The sequence below is a fragment of the Hirundo rustica genome, chromosome Z (assembly GCF_015227805.2).
Source record: "Hirundo rustica isolate bHirRus1 chromosome Z, bHirRus1.pri.v3, whole genome shotgun sequence".
Classification (NCBI taxonomy): Eukaryota; Metazoa; Chordata; class Aves; order Passeriformes; family Hirundinidae; genus Hirundo; species Hirundo rustica.
This window is the reverse complement of record NC_053488.1, coordinates 83,721,339-83,741,025: the sequence shown is the minus strand read 5'-3', so window position 1 is coordinate 83,741,025 and position 19,687 is coordinate 83,721,339. Positions and strand designations below refer to the sequence as shown.

Below are 19,687 nucleotides of genomic sequence, written 5' to 3'. Positions count from 1 at the left end.
TATTTGTATTTGTTGTAGGCAGTGCTCTGTGAGTTTTCCAACATCTCATGTGAGGATCTGGGGTACTTTTCAGCTCTTACCCTTTAGCTGTCATTGAACCCATGAGGATGACTGCCAGGACTTTGTCTTGCTGGTCATCAGAGAGGTATCAGATCTAGAAAAGAAATGTCATCAAAGCCCTAACTTTTTAAAAGGACAGCTTTAGAAACACAGTCCTAGTTTCAGGATCATGTTGCAAAGTAAAAAAAGCACTAAAAATACTGTGTGATTGGAAGGCCTGTATTCCCAAAGAGATATGGAAGGCTCATAGAGGGACTCTAATTTATTGTTTCAGCTGCTGCAGGGTGAGGTGAGAAGGGGTCTGGTGCGAGTTCTCGGGGTCATGGCACTGCTTTAACCCACCAAGGCTGCTGAGTTTTGCCAGGACTGCTGCAGTGAATCAGAGAGGCCGGCAGAGAGCTGTGTGCCTGCTCTGTGGGACCCTGCCCAGTGTCGTGGGGAGGACAAGCTTTGGGGCCCCAGACCTGCAAATGGATGTCCTGTTAATTCCTATTAACTTCCAAATCTCAGCAGACTTTCAGAAGTGTACAGTGCTATCCTGAAATAAAACCAGTGTTTCAGATGATTGACCAATTTCAATTAAGCATTTAATGAGCATGAGACTGACTTAGAGTAAAGAGGGTTCCTTTTCTCTGTCTACCTGTTGGGTTTTTCAGACTCCTGTTTTTCAGATGGACTCTTTCTTTTCTTATTAAGTCCCTGTACAGCTCATGTCTTGGATGTAGAAGCAAGAAGTTCTGTGTGTGCACTGGGACTGGCAGCATTTGTCACCCTGTTCCCAAATCCCTGAGGGAGCAGGCAGCAGCCCCTGGATGCTCTGGCACCCGGCCTGGGCTTTCTGCTGGCTGACCTTTGTCTTTCTCACTGGTAATCTGAGTAGTGTGAGGTTCCTTTCAGGACTGTGCAAACAGCAAAGCAGAGCTTTCAGAGAGTGATTAAGAGGGGAACTTTTTCGGATAACTGTGCTAATCATGCTGGATTTCTGCTGCATGGAAAGGAGACATTTCAAATGCAAAACTGTCGGAGGCAGGAAGTGTTTCATTAATGCATCCCAGATCCTCAGGAGCCAAAGGCACAGAACAGGCATAGGACCTTTGGCTAGGATTGGTTGTGGAAGAAGAATGTTCACTTCCCTGCTTATCTCACATGTCACAGAAAATCTGAGCTGTTTGGACTGTAGGTGGTGTGGCTGTTTATCCAGCGGTGTTATACAATGCTGAGCTTTCAGTCCTCATTTGGGACTCGTTTTTTTAAGCTGCAGGTTGTGCTGTGTTCGGCAACAGACCTTGTATCGGTCTCATCTTTAACTCCAGTCATGGTGAGCATTTCATCCCAGAAAAGCCATTTGACTGGAGGGTAATGTTTGCTGCCTGTGGGGAAGCATCTGATGTTCCTCTTCCGAGAGTGGAGAGTCCAAGCATGTTGTCCTTCAAGGATGTCATGTCCAGAGGCACATGGCATCACGTGCTGCTGCAGGGGTTTCATAAACGCTGTCTGTGGCAGGGCAAACATCAGGATTTTGGTCAAGGTTCAAAACAAGGCGAGGGTGATGTGTCCAAATTTGGTTCCTGTTTTAATGTGACCACTCCCATACAGTCACTGGTTGGCTTTTGGTGTGAAGTTTGATTTTCACAATGGAGTGCTGAGAGCCTGACTCTTGCTCATGAAATCTGAAGTCAGGCTGGGCAGCTGAGGTGGCAAAACTTCTGCTTCAGAAGTTGTGTTTTTCTCATTTTACTAAGTTCTCTTCTGTGGACTTGTTACACAGACAAAATCAGTGCAATAGGGAATGTAATGAAGCTCTCCTAATAGTCTTTTGCTCATGACTCCAGGGATTTTTGGAGAAGTTCCTCTTGCTTCCCCAAAATGTGAGTGAGAATAAAAACTGGGCTCTAGACTTTGGCTGTGTCTGGGATGAGATTTATGGAGAGGGCTTTCCTGTCTTCCCAGAGGGATGCTATTTTTCTTCCATGGGCTGAGATTCCTGCTTTGGCAGTAGTAGCAGCAGCCTTGCTCTCATCATTCCTAGGGAGAGCACAGCTCTCATCCCGCTCCTCCAGCAAAACGAGCCGCGAGCTGAGCAGAGCCAGCGCGGGAGCCTGTATTTCTTCTGAGCTCTACAGATGAGCTGCTCAAATATAAAGATGCTGGATCTTACAGCTGTTAAAGCTATGGCCTGTCCAGGAGGCTTTCTTGCTCCATTAAGAAATCAGAGACTGCACTGAGACAGAGCAGCACCGTGCTTCGTTTCTTCCCGTAACTTATTACTTAAAACTTAACCCCTCATTTCCCTCTCTGCCAAACATGCTCATCAGTGATACTCCTGCACCACAGGAATATCAGTGTTGAGTAATGGGCAGTCCAGTGGTCACAGGTTTTAAAATTAGGCACAAGATGTTAGTTACTGGTTATTGTAGCTGTTACATATATGTAATTTTTTTCATCATCTGTTTTCCCTGCAGGAAAAAACTAAAGTGGTGGAACCTTTGGACTATGAGAACGTGATCCTTCAACGTAGAGTTCAGATCTACAGTGATCCCCTCCGGGACCTCCTGATATTTCCAATTGAAGATGTGTCTGTGAGTTTCCTCTGGCTCTTTCCCGTGTTTGAGGCTCACTCGTCTCCCATCCTGCTTACCTTGGAAAATTTCCACCATTAACCACGTGTTAATTTTGGCGGCATTACTGTCACATAAAACAAAAATAACCCACTGGTGGTTTAGGCCCACCACATTTATTTGAAGTGCATGTCAAGCCCTGAAGTTTGTGCTGAAAATGTGTTCTTTTTCCTGCAGATCTCGGTCATCGGCCGGCAGAGAAGGACTGTCCAGTCAACAGTGCCAGAAGATGCTCTGAAGAAAGCTCAGAGTCTCTTTGTCAAAGAGGTAAGGGCAAAGCCCATGTGACACATGCCTTCGCCACTTTATAGCCCTTGGACAAGATGCTCAGCCGTAGCTCCAGATCCGCAGGATTGCGGATCACTTGGCTTTTCCTTTGTGGGAAGCACTGCCCGACCTGCTGCACCGCGGAGTTCTCACAAGTATCTCATGTGCAGAGCGTCTTTGCGGTGGGTGTTGTACACAGCCAGGGTGTGTGGCTTTGCACCACCTGCCTGTCAAGGAGGGGATCCACCGCCTCCCTGGAGCATCCGGGGTGCTGTGGGTTTGCTGTGAAGTGCTGCTCTCCAGGACCACTCCGCTCAAGTGCAGTGGAACAAAAAGCGATGGTTGGTGTAGAGTTAGACGTGCTGTGTTTCTGAGGACAGAAAACCTTTGCTTTCTGGAAAACAGTCTCCTCCAAATCACTACTCCTTTTTTAGGGCCTTGGAATGATGTAAATAGAAAATCTGAAGCTGTGTGGCAGGCCAGATGTTGTGTGATTTTTTTGTCTCTGTGCTGAAAATGTTCCTTATGACATTCTGCATTGCTACATGAAACAAGTGAAACAGCCTTGCCCACGCCCTTCCCGCTTGTGCTTGCCTCACCCTGCAGTGTGTACCCTCTCAGACTGGTGCTGGGCTTTGTTTCGCTTGCTGTAGCTTTCTAAGAGCTGTATTGTTTTCCTTTCAGTGCATTAAAACCTACAGCTCTGACTGGTTCGTGGTAAACTACAAATATGAGGAATACTCAGGAGACTTTCGGATGTTGCCATGGTAAGTGCCGTGCTCCCTTGGAATGCTAATGTGCGATCACAGGGCTTAGCAGGGGCAGTCTGCCCTTTCTCTGAGGCCTGTCCCACAAGCAGCCTCTCCTCCAGAGGCATGTCACTGCAGGTTAGAGCCAGAGGTTTGTGCTGTCATGCCATTGCCCCTCAGCTCTGTCAGGGAAATGCCCACAATGTTGTGTGGGTCAGTGCTTCACATCCCATCTGCCAGCGTGCGCACACCCCCTCCCTTTGGGATGAAGACAGACTGCAGCCCAGACCCATGGCAGGATAAATAGAGTCTGCACTCCCTAACCCAGGAGCCTCATTGTCCTGCTGGGCTGATGTTCCCTGTGTGCCTCACACAGTGTCCTCACGCCAGGCAGATTCTCCTTGTACCTCCAGTACAGAGCGGGTGATGTGATATTGCTGCTGGTGCTGGCAGGGCTGGGGAGTTACGTGCTTGGAAACGCTGGGCTGTGCCAGTGCTTCCAGCTCCAGAGCTAATTGGGTTTTTCAGACAGGCACATACATCTCTGTGTATTTGTATCACATCCAGGATTTCTGTTGGATTGTTATTTTCTCTGTGATGGTGCCTGCTCTGCTCTCACTGCCCACACTCTGGGCATGTCTGGACCCCTATCCAGGCTGCTCGTGTGCTGGAAGCTTGTTAAATGCTTTTTCTTCTTAATTGGATGTAGTCAGTCTTTTGTAAGGGTCTCGAGGGGATGTAAAGCAGCAATGGAGTTGTACTGTTGATGAAATAATGTTAAAATTTGTGAATAATCTTGTAGTCTGATCTTGCTTCTTTTTTGGTAGAGATGGAAGAAAAACCAGAGTGCTCACTCTTTGTTCCATGAATGCAAGTCAGCAAAAACTCTGCAGAATCCAACCGCTAACAAGAGAAAGCTAATTACAGATTGCTTGTGCCTAATTTCCATGAAATGCACTCAGAACTTAGCTTTCCCCAGCTGTAAGGAGCTGTGGGTCTCCTGCAATCTATCTTCTGTGCTCTGTAGCCTGCAGTTGGCTGTTGCTTCTGGATCCAGCATCAGCTGCTGGCTCATAGGACCCTCATGTTCCACTCATTAAACATGAAAATGTGTTGTGATTTCAGCAAATCCTTTAGGCCAGACAAGATTCCAAGCCATGTGTTTGAAATTGATGAAGACTTTGAAAAGGATGAGGTAAGGAGAAGGTTGGGGTTTTTTTTTTTTTAATGTATTCCTGTTAAAAAGCAGGATTACATTAAAAAGTTAATTTCAGAAAGCAAAGCCAGAATTCAGTTCCTAGGATCGGTTTTCTGGTGAGATGCTTTCTGCTGTGAAAATGGGATCAAAAGTGAGGCCATGGTTTATTTCAAAGTATGACAAGATAATTTCTTGGAGCCTAGTGTCTTATAAGTTCCCTGAAAGATTAGTCATATTCCTCCTGGCTTTTTCCCTTGAAAACAGAGCATCATAGGAAGAGGGGAAAAAAAAAGGAAACCAAGTAGTTACTAAGGAAAACTCTTCCTGTCCAGAACCAAAACTGAGCAGTCTGTTTTTCAGCTACACTGTGATTCTGGGGTTCTCCTCTTAGAAGGTTTTGTGGTTCACCACATAACTTTTCATCAGTCCCTTCGGCCCACCATGCTGACGGTGTGTCAGTCCCGCTCTGTGCGTTCTGTGCCAGTGCTGGGAGGTGTTTGCTTCCTCTGGAAGTTGGCATCTTTGTGCTCAGCTGGCAGCAGGGAAGATCTGCAGCCCTGGAGCTCCTCTGTGGGGGTGAGCTGGGGCTCTGCCAGTTGAGACATCTCAGACCTGGTGGTTATTTTGGATGGTGCAGATGCCATGTTTCCTGCCCGTGCTTATCATATTTGCTGCAGAAGGGATGGGCAGTGTTTTTCAGTTTCAAGTACCACGTGGAGATTAATCCATGCACGTGATGATAGGAAGTTTTTGTTTACGGAGGGAAGGATTCAGCCCAGCTGTTTAAAATTCCCATGGGCACCAATATGTTGCTGTTGAGGAACTCACAGAGGAAAAGAGAACTTTGTTGCAGAGCTAAAGATCTGGAGGGGCTGTTTCATGCACATTTCTCAAATTATTGGGGTATGTCCCACCACAGCTCAGGTCTGGAGTGCAGTGGCTTCTTTATAAATGGAAATGTTTTGTCAAGTTTGGCCTTAATCTGTTTTTGGATGTGTTGTTGGTTTGCATTACATCAGGAACTTGAGGTTCTGCCTCTTGAAAAATATCTGCTCTGGGCTGGAGACATTGCTGTGCACTGTTATCAGCATGCTTCCAAAAACAGCAAAAAGATAAAAATATGCTATCAAAATCTGGAGACCTTTATTTTTCTGGCCAGTGTCCCAAATACTCAAACAAGAGGAGGTACTGAAGTTTGTTGTGGAAGAGCTTTCACAGATGTTTTGATGTTTATATCTTTTGGCATGGCCATATCTAAAGGATTCTGTTACAGTTTCCCGACAGAGCATTTGCATTAGAATTGTGTAATGGAAATTCAAGTAAAAGAAATCTCTTGGTGAAAAAAGGTGAACCATTATAAAAGAGAAATCATGTGTTGTTTTACCCAGGGAAATAAAGCGTCAGAAAATTTACTCTGGAAGTTTGAGATGAAAAGAGTGAAAGCCTGCCCCTTTGGATGCAGCAGGCTCTATAAACCAGTCCTTCCATGGCTCAGCGGAGGCAGGCTGGGGCTGCCTCTGCTCCTGAGTCACTGGAGGCCCCAGGGTGAGATTTTTTCATCACTTCAGGCTCCCATTTCCCTCCCCAGTGGAGGTCATGGTTAGGTATGAATGGAGAGCCATTCTTTCTTTCTGGGACCGTGCGACAGGAGCAGATGGAAGCCCCATCTGCTGTGCCAAGAGCAGCCTGGTTGGGTCACTTGAAACTTTGTGGTTTGATAAATGTGCAATCAGCCAGTTACATTTCAGTTATTTTACTGGGGTTTGGTGGTTTTTGCTGAAATTTAAAATGTGAGAATCACAGAATAAGTTCAGAGTTCTGCATTTTGCAACTTCCTAAGCAGACCATCTTGAAAATTTCCATCTTCCCCAAGTTTTGAAATACTGCATAGGAACCAACAGGCCTCATTGCAAAATCACTGTGCAGCCCTGTCAGAACAGACGTAATCTTTCCTTTTTTAAAGGTGGCCCAATCTAGCCTGTTGTGCCTCTTCATTGGAAGGAATATCCCTGATTTTTTTTTTTTTTTTTCCTGATAGCACTGTATGCGTAGCTGTACCTGTTACACTTACGTTGTACATGTCACTGTATTGCTGTACGTAAAGTGGTATTGCTTTCCAGGGTGGACAAATCCCTTTGTCCAAGGGGAATTTCCTGTGGGAAACAGTTTACCTGACCTCCTTTTTTACCACTGTTTGCTGTCCTTCAGGATTCCTCTTCCCTGTGCTCCCAGAAGGGTGGTGTGATAAAGCAGGGCTGGCTGCACAAAGCAAACGTCAACAGCACCATCACTGTTACCATGAAGGTGAGTTTGGCCCAGTTACTCATGAACAAGGCATGAGGTGAAGTTCAGGCCACATCTCCAAAGCTCTCAGGAACACAACAGCTGGGTTTGGGTTTGGATGTGCATCTGCCCTTCTTGCATCCCATGGTGGGCTGGAAAACCCAGTCCGGCGACAGTTTTTGACCCTCCCCTCCCCAGCATGTGAGACTGCTGCATGCTGGACCATGACAAGCAAGCTAACCAAAAAGGTGAAGCATGTTTTAGTAAAACAAGATTGTTTAGTGGATGAGCAGCTGAGGCCCAGGAGAGGAAGGCAACTGGGATAAGTGAAACAGCTGCCCTGCAAAGACAGCTTTCTGAATTGATAGTTTTCTCGCTGGTTGGAAACATGTAGAGAGGCCAGCTTTAAAATAAAATGATAAATCTTTGCTTTTAAAGCCGGGGTGATGTTACTGCAGAGATGTAGCGTTACTGACCCAAAAGCAACAGCTGCCTTGTCTCCTGTTCTCTGCTTTTCGTAATCCAGCGTGACATTGCTTAGACTGTGCTGAGATTTTTAATAGTTCCAGCACAGGTTTTTGCTATGGCAATGAGCCTGTCTGCTGTCCCACCATGCAGCTGCCTTGTTACAGCACAGGGAGGTTGTAAAGGAGTTATGCTCAATGGTACAGCTGAGGGATGGCTGCAGCTAGGCTGCTTTGTAAGGATATATTAGAAAATCTCAAAATGCATAACTGTTCCAAGGCTTGATTCAATGCTTTCAGGAGAAGTGGAATAGCACTGTTCATAGGGCTAATTTTGAGTTTTAAAATGGGTTTGAAGGTGGTAGACAGAGAAGGACTTTCTGATCCTCTGCTTTTCCAGACAAGCTTAAAGCCGCGTTTTTCCCCTGAAACTTCTGGAGGCAGTATCATTCGTGCTCAAAGTAGTCAGTTGGGTCTGTTCTAGTCTGGTGGTATTGTTCTCAGTGCCCTGAACCTCAGACCTGCCTTTCATAGAAGTTATCTGAACTACACTGGCTTCAGTTCAATTAATAAGATCCAGAGTGTCCACTGAAACTCTGATATCAAAGTACTCGAGAGTCAGTAGCCGTTCTCTGAGCTGTGTCTTACAAAACACCTCTAAGGCACGTGTGAGGAAGCTGAGGACTTTGATCATCTTCAGCCTTGTCACCACTTGGAGAGGCTGCTGGGGTGTGTCCATCTTGTGAATGATGGTTCTGTGCTGAGCTGTTGGTGCCTCTCATGTTGCTAAGCGTGTGCAGAGTGTGTTCTGTGGAAAGCTGAACAAGCAAACTCTCATTAGGCTACAGCTGCCACCCTTTATTGCAGACCCACCTTTCCGTGGCAGAGAGCTGCCCTGATCTGGCTCAGCTCTCCCTGTCTGGTTTGCAGCGTGTTGCTGGCCTGCACTACACGGCTTCAAGACTGCCCCTCTGTCCTTCTCTGCCCAAATGCACTTCCCCAGTTCTCTAGCTGTCCCTCTGCAATCTCAGTGCTCACCAGCAGCGCCTGTAGGCTGATCAGAGGGGGTGTTCCCCTCTGCTCACAGGTCTATAGTCTTAATTTCAAATTATCATCATCTTCTGGCGATGATTTCTGACAGCAGTGCTTGCACGGGGGGAAGATCACAAGAATAGTGTTTGCTGTTTGATACCACATTTGCTTTTCAGCAGAGTTCAGCAAACACACGCTGTTTAGCATGAAATCCCATAGCCATAAGGGATATCAACCCTGTAATATCTGGAGATAAATCTGTCATGGGCTTCTGTAGAATCCACTGCCAAAATTCCTGAGATTGCTTCAGTGAAGTGCTAAATTAGTGTTTAGGCTGGATTAATGCTTCACATCCTTAGCTTTCCATGTATCTTTATGCTCTGTTGAACTAAAGACTTAGTTAAATCTTATAAAACTTGAAGCTCAACAACCCGTGGAGCATCTCTACAGCTCATTAGTCATCCAAGTGATGCCAGAGGTCACCTCAGAAGGGACGGGTTACAGTTCAGGGCGCGATGCTCCCCCTCATTCTCTGCAAGCGAGTGGGTTTACTGAACATGTGCTAGTGTCAGTAATGATAGAAGCAGGAAATTACTTGTAATCTCCCATGTGGGCTGAAAAATGCTGTGTTTATTCATAGATCTTCGAGGTAGACAGCACAGTAGAAATACTTGCAGTGCTGCTTGGCCTGGCTTCCTTCATGATTCTCCTAACACCGATACCCAGCAACTGTGAAATGCACCCTGCTCCTTACAGCATATGGTGATGCCACAGTTCCTGCCAAAATGTTCTCCTGAACTATAATCCAGTAGATTTTGGCTGACAAGCATGAAGAAAGATATTCAGAGATACTTGAGAACTTTTTTTTAATTCACAAAAATCAGTAGCACAAACACAGGAACGCTTCTCCCGAAGTTTTTTTTTTTTTTTATGTAAGAATTGGACGCTAAGCCAAAGCCAATTCATGAAAATATAAAAAATCCAAAACCACAAAAAACCCAAGCAGCTGATGGAACTGCATTGTCCCTTGGCTTGCATTTGAGTGCTAGGAATTTCCACATGTCTGTTCCTAAGTTATCCAGACAATTGGTTTGCAATTCTAGCTGAGGTCCATATGAAAAATGCACTGGAAATACCTGCTCTAGGGTGGGATGGATCTTAGGTAATGTGCTGATCTGAATTTATTGTGCAGAATTACTTTGTAAAGATAAATGAGGCTGGAGCCAGCTGAGAGATGAGCGGGAAGCCCTGGGGCATTGCTTTAGATGGGCAAACTTATAATAACAAGGGCATTAAAATTAAAGAAGATGATGGAAATCTTTCTTTGTGAAAGCAAGCCATATTCAAATGGGTGAATCTGCAACACTCCTGGGTCAGCAGTGTTTTGTGTTACAGCATTTTCTCAATAGCAGGGAGGGCAGAGATGGAAACCATGGCCATGGTCTGTGATGTACAGCAGAGTGAATGCTTGCCTGAGCAAGAATTTGTATTTTTACAGGTATTCAAGAGGAGGTATTTTTACTTGTCACAGCTCACAGATGGCTCTTATATTCTGAATTCCTACAAAGATGAGAAAATTTCAAAAGAATCCAAAGGCTGCATTTTCTTGGATGCTTGCAATGATGTGGTTCAGGTAGGTGTCCTTTCAGTGTGGCTCTGCACAGACTCATGGATTGCTGGCTCCGAGACAGACCTGCTCTGTCAAGGTCTGAAGGCATGCAATTGCAAACTAACCCAGAGCTGGTCAGCTAAACTGATCAACAGGCCAGTAAGTAAATGCTATTACTTTATCTAGGGCACCTTCCTCCTCTAATTGCTGCTTGCATCTTCTTGTTTCTTAAGCTATATCTTGCTAAGTCCATGCAAGCTTGCAGTCCTTTGGAATTTAGGACCTGGTCAGGGCTGTTGATGTTTTAGGAGCAGGTATTTCTACAGATCTAAATCCTGGGTTTGCTTAGTTGTGCTAGAGTGAAGCACAGCAGTGGGTTGCTGCTCTCCCTTCTGCCCTTGCTGTCTCTGCAGAAGCTCCAAGCTCTGAGTGTGGTGCAGGGCTGCTTAAATTACCCCAGTGGTTTGCTTCAGCATGGATGAGTCAGAGCTGTGAATCTCCATTTATCTTTCTGAACACAGTAAAAGCAGTGATGCACACACCTCAGTGATGTATGGGATGTACTTCCCAAGCTGCATCAGGTTTGCTTTAGCTTCTGTTTGGAAAGTGCTGTTTAAAGGCCAGCACAGCTCCAAAAAGCTGCATTGTACCGCTTGCTCTTTTAAGACAGATGCCTCTAAGTGTCTCGGAGTGCAGCATTACTTACCATGTCAGACAAACCCAGCTCCTGGCTTCTCTGAGTAAAGGTCTGATGACCTCAGAAGGAGCCTGTTCCTGCTCCTTGGTGCGATGTCTGTGTTTTAGTCTGGCTTTCCTTCATTCAGAGTAGCTGGCCATGGACCTGTGCACTGCACAAGCCACCAAGACCTCTGCAATTGCAGCTGGATCGCTGTGTCAGGGAGCGTGCCTGCCTTGTATTTGGTGTTATCTCAGCTCAGGATGCCTTGCCAGAGAGGGGCTGTGTGGCAGGTACTGTGCTGGGTTGTTGGGGAGAGTGCAATATAAATCCCTTATTTGTTTGTTCAGTGTCCCAAGATGCGCCGCTATGCCTTTGAGCTGAAGACAATAGACAAGTACAGCCACTATCTTGCAGCTGAAACTGAGCAGGAGATGGAGGAATGGCTGGTAACCCTGAGGAAGATCATTCAGAGCAATACTGAGAGTTTGGTGCAAGAGAAGAAGGATGCTGTGGAATCTGTGCAAGGTCAGTTTGTAAACAAACACCTCCCTTCTCCAGCAGGACACAAGCAGTGTTCCTGGGGAAGTGTACACCGTGCTGTATTTAAAGCAAGAATTGTGGCTGGCACACAATATCATGCAAAGAGGCTTAGTATAGCACCGATGATAGTCTGGGGAATAAAAGTAGAGGGAAACATGACCTTTCTTCTGGATGGGAAATCCATGGCAAAGTTTCAAGGCTTCTGGAAAACTGGCTCTGTTCTGAAGCTCTGCTTTGGACAGACCTAGCAGACTGTAATAGTACACTTTGATACTCGTAATGCATGGAAAAATCTTGCTCCCAAGAAATGGAAAAGTCTCCGTAAACTTTTTCTGTGCTATTGTTAGCAAATACTGCAGGATGCTTTCTGGCAGAGCAGTGCTCCTGCAGTTGTTTTGAACATCTGTTTCTTGTGTCCTTGCAGATGATGAATCAAGCACGCAGGGAAAGTCAGAGAACATCCTGGAGAGCCTGGAGAGAAGCATGCATCCAGAGCTGATGAAGGTATGGTGCTTGCAGGATCACTCTCCCCACCCACAGCTACTTCTGTCCAGCTTATCTGTGAGAGGGTTTTTTTCTTTCTGTATCTCCAGCTCTGGGGGATCTGGGCAGGCCCCAAGTCCTGCTGGGGTCTCTGTTATCCCACCATGGACGGAGCCCCATGGTTTGAGGCTGCTTGTTCCTCGGTTCCAAGTGTGGTTGCCTGCTTCTGCCTGCTTTTTCCTTCAGCATAGCCACATCTCTGTGCTGTGCTTGCACCATGTCAGTGTTTTGCATCAGCTCATGTATCAAAAAGGCAACCTGAAAAATATTTTATTTTGACTCAGTTCTTTGCCAGTAAGGAGTGCTTGCCTCTCTGTGCCACTGATAACAATGCCTTCCTTTATCCTAGTATGGAAGAGAAACAGATCAACTAAACAAACTGAGCAGAAATGATGGGAGACAAAACATCTTTTCCTTCGACCCAGAAGTCCAGGTAAACGTTCCCACATTTGTCAGTGTGAGGTTTAGCTCACTGTGTCCTGCCTCCCTTGTCCCTTTGCATGGCCACAGCATTTGCCTGCAGAAGCAGCCGTGTTTTCCAGAGGAGAGCAGAAGTGCAGCTCATATTCCTGTCAGTGGGAGCAGAATGGGATATCAGTGCTCAAGTGATAGCTCAAATACAGGGAAGAGTTGCAGCAGCCCCACACATGGCCTCCCTCCAGCTTTGCTGGCATTTGTGTCATGCATCTTGGTGTTGCTGGATTTCAAAGCAGATTTCCTCTGGGGCTCTGAGAAGTTCTCATGCTTGCAAAAAAAAGCAGTGGAAGAGGTACTGCATGGATACCTGCAGTGCTGCATGGGCTCAGCACATCTGGTCCAGGGAGCAGTGGTGGTGAGGGCCATGATGGGGTTTTACAGAGAGAGCCTCAGTCGTCAGAGAGTTTTCAAATGTAGGGACAAACAAATTAAAAAAAAGCCAGAACCAGCCTGTGCTGGTCTGATGCACTGGAGTAGAGGGTCATTGTCTGTTGGCCTGTTTTCTTCTTGGCTTTGAACTTGAATTCTCTGCCAGGGTCCAGGTGTGGGATTTCAGTGGAATGAGCTGCAATTGCTAGCAGAGTTTTAGAGAACTTTTCCAGGGTACGTCACTGTTTCTGGTTCTCCTTCTGGTTTGGCATGTTCACACCTGTAAAATAGAACATTCTGGTTTAACAAGGAAATGTAATTAGTCTTTAAAAGATTTAGTTGTACAAAGTGAGCTTTTCTCTTGGCAGTTCTTTAGAGTCTTTACCAGAAGGAAGATAAGCATCCAGGAGGCGCTTTTTTTTTTTTTTTTTTTTTTTTTTTTTTTTTTTGAGAGGAGCTCTGAGAAGCTTCCTAAATTCTAGTCAGATAATAAAAACGGAAATAGTACTCAGGGTGGAGTGTCCAAGATAACAACTTATTTTACCTAACCAAATGGCTAGGCTGAATTCACTGCCCTCTCTCTATACCCGGAGCGCTTCCTTCTGGTGTGTGTCAGTCAGATCTGCTCTAACACCAGGCATCCAGAGCCCGCTCCAGTCAGTGCTGGTACGTGCACACTTGTATGCCTGGTGCTAAGGAGGCTGGGAGCAGGAACGTACCCCTGCGATGTACCTTCCTCATGAGAAGAAAATAAGGGTAACAGAAATACCTGCTGGTATTTAGGGGTGTTTGGTTGCTCTGTCCCCAGTGCCCAGCACAATGGTTGTGTCAAAGGCTGAGGGTCTTTGGTTGCAAGTGTGCATGCTCTTAGGTGAGGGTGGATGTGGAGGCACAGAGCAGGCGTGGGTGTTCTGGGTTAGGGAGGAGGTGATGATAACCGAGCCTGTTTGGGTTTCCCAGCCAGACTCTCTTTTCTGTTTCCAGCCATACCCGTTACTGCTGTGCCGCTGGACATGCCTTCCACTTTGAAAAGTTGCTCACAATCCCACGTGTGCCTTCTCCCAGTTTCAGGCACAGGGGCCATCTCAAACCCACTCATGCCTTCATGGTGGAAGATACTTTTCTGGTTGTAACGTTGTCTTACGTTCCTCTTTCTTCCCCAAACTCTAAATGGTGTTTGGGAAGATCACCCGGGTTACAACAAAGCCGGAAGGAACTGAAATAATTCTGAGGTTTAGTTTGCTGTGCTCTACAAAACAGGTTGCTAAAAATTCATACATACCCATGAATTCATGTCTTGAATACCTTTGTTTAACATTATCAAATTGCACTCATTTGTGAATGTCTTGTACCTTTCAGAGCACTTAAAAAAAAAAAATTGATAAAGATAGTATTGGCAGTAATGTGATCCCCTAACATTATTCAGGGGGTTGTTTTCTTTTTTAATGAGACCGGATTTGTTTGTTTGCTGTCTAGAGACTGGATTTCTCAGGGATTGAGCCAGATGTGAAGCCTTTTGAAGAGAAATGCAGCAGGCGCTTTGTGGTTTGCTGCCAGGACTTCTCCCTCAACCTCCTTGCTCAGCTGAGTGACAGGGCAGAAGAAGGACCCACCAACGTAAGGGGAGCTCCAGCATGTCCTGCTTTGTCTTTTTTCTTCTCACCAGCAAGAAAATACCTCGGCAAATTAATCTAGGGGGGGGATAAAATGATCCCATTTTGCCATGAGCACCAGTGGGACCTGGACGTGCAGTGACTGCTGGCCCAGAGTCATTGCAGGATTTGTCTGCCTTGGTATTTTGGTGTTCCAAAAACATGTTTGGGGACAGGGTCTGTGCTGACATGCCTCAGCCTGCCCGAAACAGACTGCTGGGAAACCTGTGGTTCAGGGGTACAGGGAATGGGGAGTGTGTGTCTGCCAAATTCTGCATCCCTGTGAAAGTCCTGTTGGTAAATGATTAAGCTCCATCTCCAAACCACTCACGGCTCTGTTTTATTTCATTTCCCCTAATGGCAAGGGATTTCCCTGTTCTGGAAACTTCTTCTGACTCCCAGCCCAACTCTATTCACAGTCACTTTATTATATGCATTTGTTATTGTGCCAAAGTTGTGCCTTAGCCTAAAAACTCCTGTATTTTCTGAGCCTCTGTTGTCTGTAGACAGCTATTACCTCTCACCTCAGCCTTTGTTCTGCTGGGCTGAACAGACCAGTCTCCTCCAGTCTTTCCTCCCAAAACAAATCCCTGCTGTCACATGCTGTGCTTACTCTGACTGGATTAGCCCTTTCTGCAGGGGTGCAGAGCAGCAGGGAGGGCAGGGGCACCAGCGCTGCCCCATCTCTGCCGATGCTGCCCTGCCTGATGCCTGGTAGAATCACAAAGGCCTTTTTGTGATGGTTTCGTATTGGCAGCTCACAGCTGTGATACACAACACCAGGCTCAGTAACTCCCAGCAGATGGATGCATTGCTAACAGCAGAGATCCTTGTTACCATCCTTAATCAGGTCCGGAGTGAGACCTAATCAGCACATTTTCAGCATTTATGCAATGCCTCCAAGTCATGCTGGAATGTCTTGGGCATGCTACAGTTTTATCTTCAGGCCTGCATTTTTATCTTTCTGTGGATGCACGCCTACTGGGATGTTTGAATTAGAAATACATGAATTATTGCCACTTGCCTGGTGCTGTCAAGGTCACTAGCTACAAAGCAGCTGGCAGATTTTGCACATTTCCTCAGCAGTTTCAGCCTTGTGTTTGGGGTCTCCTGGCTGAGAGAGCTAACTTTCCTCCTGGGATAGCATGAGGAACATTTTGAGTGCCACAGTTGAGCCATCCAGAGCTGATGGACTTTGGGAAAAAATATACTGATCTTCAGCAGGTGATCATAAACACTCTTAAGCTGATTTCTCATTGTAAAGCGATAAACAGCTCCAATAAATTGAGTTCATATTTTCTTCCTGACCTCATAGTTTTCTAGTCACATAAAAAAAATACGGATTTCATTCTTGATATTTCATGTAACTTTGATCAGTTAAGCTGACTAGATCAAAATGCAAGAAGGTGCAGGAAGAAATGGATCTGTGTATTTATAAAGCAAATAAATGTGGATTGTATGTCACAGTTCTGTAAAATGCCAGTGTACCAAACCAAAGGAACAAACAGAAGCAGAAGATTCCCAGTTTCCTTATCAGGGAAAGCAATGCATGTTGATACTCTTGAGCCTGTGCCATGCATTTTTTTATGACACACATATTCAATAAAATTTCCAGGTTGAGCCCTTTTTCCTAAGCTTGGCATTATTCGACCTGAAAAGCAACTGCAAGATTTCAGCTGATTTCCACGTGGACTTGAACCCTCCATCTGTCCGGGACATGCTGCTGGATAGCTCCGAGCCCAGAGCAGAGGGCACCCAGGGACACTGTCCTGGCCAGAGCCTTGTGCACGGGGTCCCTGAGTCCTGCCTGCACTACATAAAACAGGTGAATATCTCACTTTCTCCTCATTCCGTGTCACTGCTGAGGCTTTTCAGTGACTTTGAAGTGTGTTGTTTCCTGCTGCGTGGTAACCAGAAGCCAGCATTTCTCTTGAGTTCTGGTCAAAGTTGCCATGCAGGGCTCACTGGCAGTGACAGGCAAAGCTCCAGGGAGAGTTTTCCAAGACCTGGTCATGCTCAAGCCTGGTGAGCCCCTGTGGCCCATCCCCAGGGCAGGGGGCGTGTGGGGTGATGGGGGCCAGACCCCGTGGTGCACGTTGGGGTCCTGCTGTGTGACAGCTGCTGTCTCTTGGTTGCAGGGGGTGTTCTCCGTGACCAACCCGCACACAGAGATCTTCCTGGTGGCCCGTGTGGAGAAGGTGCTGCAGGGCAGCATTGCCCACTGTGTGGAGCCCTACATGAAAAACTCGGACCCTGGGAAGGTACTGGCTGGGAGTATCTCCTGAGTGATGCTCTCTGCTGCTGCAGGGACTAGAGCAGGCTGAAACGTGGGTTCTTCTGCAGCTCTTCAGTTTCTTTCTGGCAAATGCAGCCGTTGTCCATTCTGTTCGCATTGTTTCCAGGCTGGCTTCAGTCAGGCTGTCCAGGGAGACTTGATTCCTTCCCCTGGAAAGAGCCAAGCATTTGGGACCAGACCTTTTCCCATTGCACTTCAGGAAGCCAAAGCCTGGGCTGGCAGGAAAAAGTGGGACACTTCACCCCCAGAATGAAGTGCCTACATAGAATCATGGAATCCTTTATCTTGGAAAAACCCTATAGAATCATCGAGTCCAGCCATTAACCCAGCACTGCCAACCCCACCACTAAACCATGTCCCTAAGCACCACATCTACAGGTGTTTTAAATACCTCTACCACTTCTCTGGGCAGCCTGTTCCAGTGCTTGGCGACCCTTTGAGTGAAGATCCTGACATCCAAGGGAGAGGCCCTGCTGCTGCCACCAGCATCAGTCTCTGCATCCAGTGGAGCTGATGCTGCCTTGTTGCAGCCAGTCAGGAGTAGTTCCTGAAAAGTCCACTATAGAATACCTGGTAATGATGGCATTCCCTTGGCACACTTTGTGAGTCTGTATGGGATGAGCCAACTGCAGTCAGTTTTGGAAAAAGAGCTAAATACTCCTTGGCAAACGGAGCACTAATACCCTGACAGTCCAACCCCGAGGAGGTTTAACATGGCTGCCCACAACGTTTGCTGTTGCTTTGCAAAGGAGTGACCGACAGGGACCTCTGTCAGCTGTGCTGGTGTCTGGGGAGCGGCCGGAGAGATGTTCCTCCCTGGAGACTGCAGTGCCCTTCACTGCTGTTCCGGGGCAGCGTCAAGGTCCTGGCACATGCTGAGCTGCCTCTCTCATGTTTTGCAGACTGCCCAGAAGGTCCATAAGGTGGCCAAGCAGGTGTGCAGCCGTCTGGGGCAGTACCGGATGCCCTTCGGCTGGGCTGCCAGGTCAGTGCTCGGGCTGGGCTGTACCCTCAGGCTGGGCTCTGCCCACAGTGGGAGCTGCTGCTGCCAGGAGTGACCTGGGACATGGCTGGGCAGAGGGCCAAGTGGCTAAAGTCAGTGAGGCTGCAGCCGAGGGCAGAGTTTTGCTCCGAGTCCCAAGAAAGAATCGGGGTTGGCCTGAAATGCTCTATCTAGAATTAGAAACAAAATATTGAAAAGTAAACAGTGGTTGGGCTGGGAAGGCAGTAACCTTTCTACTGACCTGTAGCTACTGCTATCAGGGCAGGACATTCGGGGACAAAATACACCATCCCATGCTACCAAGGGAATCACTGCAGAGATTCCCTCCTGGCACCAGCCATTGCCAAGGTCAGGATGAGAGCAGAGGACTTCCCAGCCTGGCATTGGCAAGCAGACAGGATTTGTTTTCTATCTTAACCTCTGCTTTAACTAATATTCTAGGGAATGGCTGGAGGTAGTGATCCCATTCCCTTGCTGTTCTTTTACTGGGACTCGTAAGGGTATCAGTTCTAACTCTTTAATCTCAGTCAGAGGAAGGCAGGATCATCTGCTGCCTCCTAGTGCTAAACTGCATTTTGGTGCTGACAAAAGGGCTGAGAATGACACGGGAAATCAGAAAGCTGTCACAGTGGGCTGGAGTTGGGGGTGTACTGCTTGCAACTGGATGTTGCTGTGATGCTGGCTGCTCATCTTTGAGATGGCAGATTTGGGATGCAGCTGGATCCTGGGATACAGCGCTCAGCCCTCTTCCAAGTGGGTCCTCACCCTAATGGTGGGCTCTGGGTGGGCATTGACTTTGACTGGCTTTAGGTTTGTTCCTGCTGGATAAAGAGCTGCCTTTGGAGTGAGTGGGCTGGTGCGGGGAGCTGTCTTGCAGCTCCCTTGAACATTTCCCCTGTGGGTCTCAGAGGAAAGTGCTTGCACAGAAGGGGACTGCAGATGCTTTAATGTTCTTGTTATACACAGACACCCATTATTTTCAAGGGCAGAGATGCTGGTATTCATCCAGGGTAGAGTCCAGTCTCCTGCTCTGGCTTCAGGAGGAAGCTGATGCAAGTCCCCAGACTGGTTTTTGTCCTGCAGTCCGTTCCTAGGAGGATTTCTGTGCTCTGACCCCGTATGCAAGTGGGAAGATGCTTTACCACTTGGCATTAGTGGGAGGGGATGAAAGGGTGCTTGATTGTGGACCAGGCTTGGAAATGGATGGAATGTGTCCTTCTGACCTGGCTGGAGAGAGGAGAATGGGTAATGGTGTCCCATGTGATTTCTTGTGACAATTGCAGCCTGGGTGAGGTCTAGGCACCAGTCAGGATGGGAGAGCAGTCAGGTCTGTGGTATTGGGAGCAGTGAACCTCTCGCCTGATGAGCTGCCTTTCAGACATATCAAAGATCTCAGTGTCTGTATATTTATCAACATTTAGAAAATACACCTCTTCTTTTCTGCAGACCAGTTTTCAAAGACTCCCAGGGCACTCTTGATGCTGATGGAAAATTCTCACCCCTGTACAAGCAAGACAGTGGCAAAATCTCAAATGAAGATATGCTGAAGCTTTTAGCTGAGTATAAGAAGTAAGTGTGAGAGGCTGGTGCAGGGGCTGGGCAGGCATTTTGACATATATTTTTAAACAGTTAAGTGCAAGCATGAAATGACAATTTCTAAAATACTTGGAGGGCAGCAAAAAATGTCGATGATGTGTTCAGCACCTGAGCTTTCAAGGTTCACACTCTTGTTCCTTTCTCCCTAACACAGGCCAGAGAAGACAAAACTGCAGGTCATTCCAGCCCAGTTAAATATCATCATCAAAGACATCCCATTAGACTTCACAAGTAAGGATCTTGGATTTTAAC

General features: G+C 46.9%; 1 protein-coding gene across 4 annotated transcripts in view; it reads left to right on the top strand.

The window, feature by feature from the left end:
- Nucleotides 1-19,687, top strand: part of DOCK11 (dedicator of cytokinesis 11) — a 77,208-nt gene that overhangs the window by 14,403 nt on the left and 43,118 nt on the right. For all 4 annotated transcript variants that reach the window (XM_040089216.2, XM_040089214.2, XM_040089217.2 and 1 more), the window contains exons 2-16: nt 2,523-2,639; nt 2,856-2,945; nt 3,630-3,712; nt 4,820-4,889; nt 7,101-7,196; nt 10,170-10,304; nt 11,307-11,484; nt 11,924-12,003; nt 12,392-12,475; nt 14,365-14,505; nt 16,156-16,365; nt 16,679-16,801; nt 17,739-17,821; nt 19,286-19,408; nt 19,590-19,666. In XM_040089216.2, the coding sequence (XP_039945150.1) occupies nt 2,523-2,639; nt 2,856-2,945; nt 3,630-3,712; nt 4,820-4,889; nt 7,101-7,196; nt 10,170-10,304; nt 11,307-11,484; nt 11,924-12,003; nt 12,392-12,475; nt 14,365-14,505; nt 16,156-16,365; nt 16,679-16,801; nt 17,739-17,821; nt 19,286-19,408; nt 19,590-19,666 (1,690 nt within the window). The remainder of the gene's footprint in view (nt 1-2,522; nt 2,640-2,855; nt 2,946-3,629; nt 3,713-4,819; nt 4,890-7,100; nt 7,197-10,169; nt 10,305-11,306; nt 11,485-11,923; nt 12,004-12,391; nt 12,476-14,364; nt 14,506-16,155; nt 16,366-16,678; nt 16,802-17,738; nt 17,822-19,285; nt 19,409-19,589; nt 19,667-19,687) is intronic.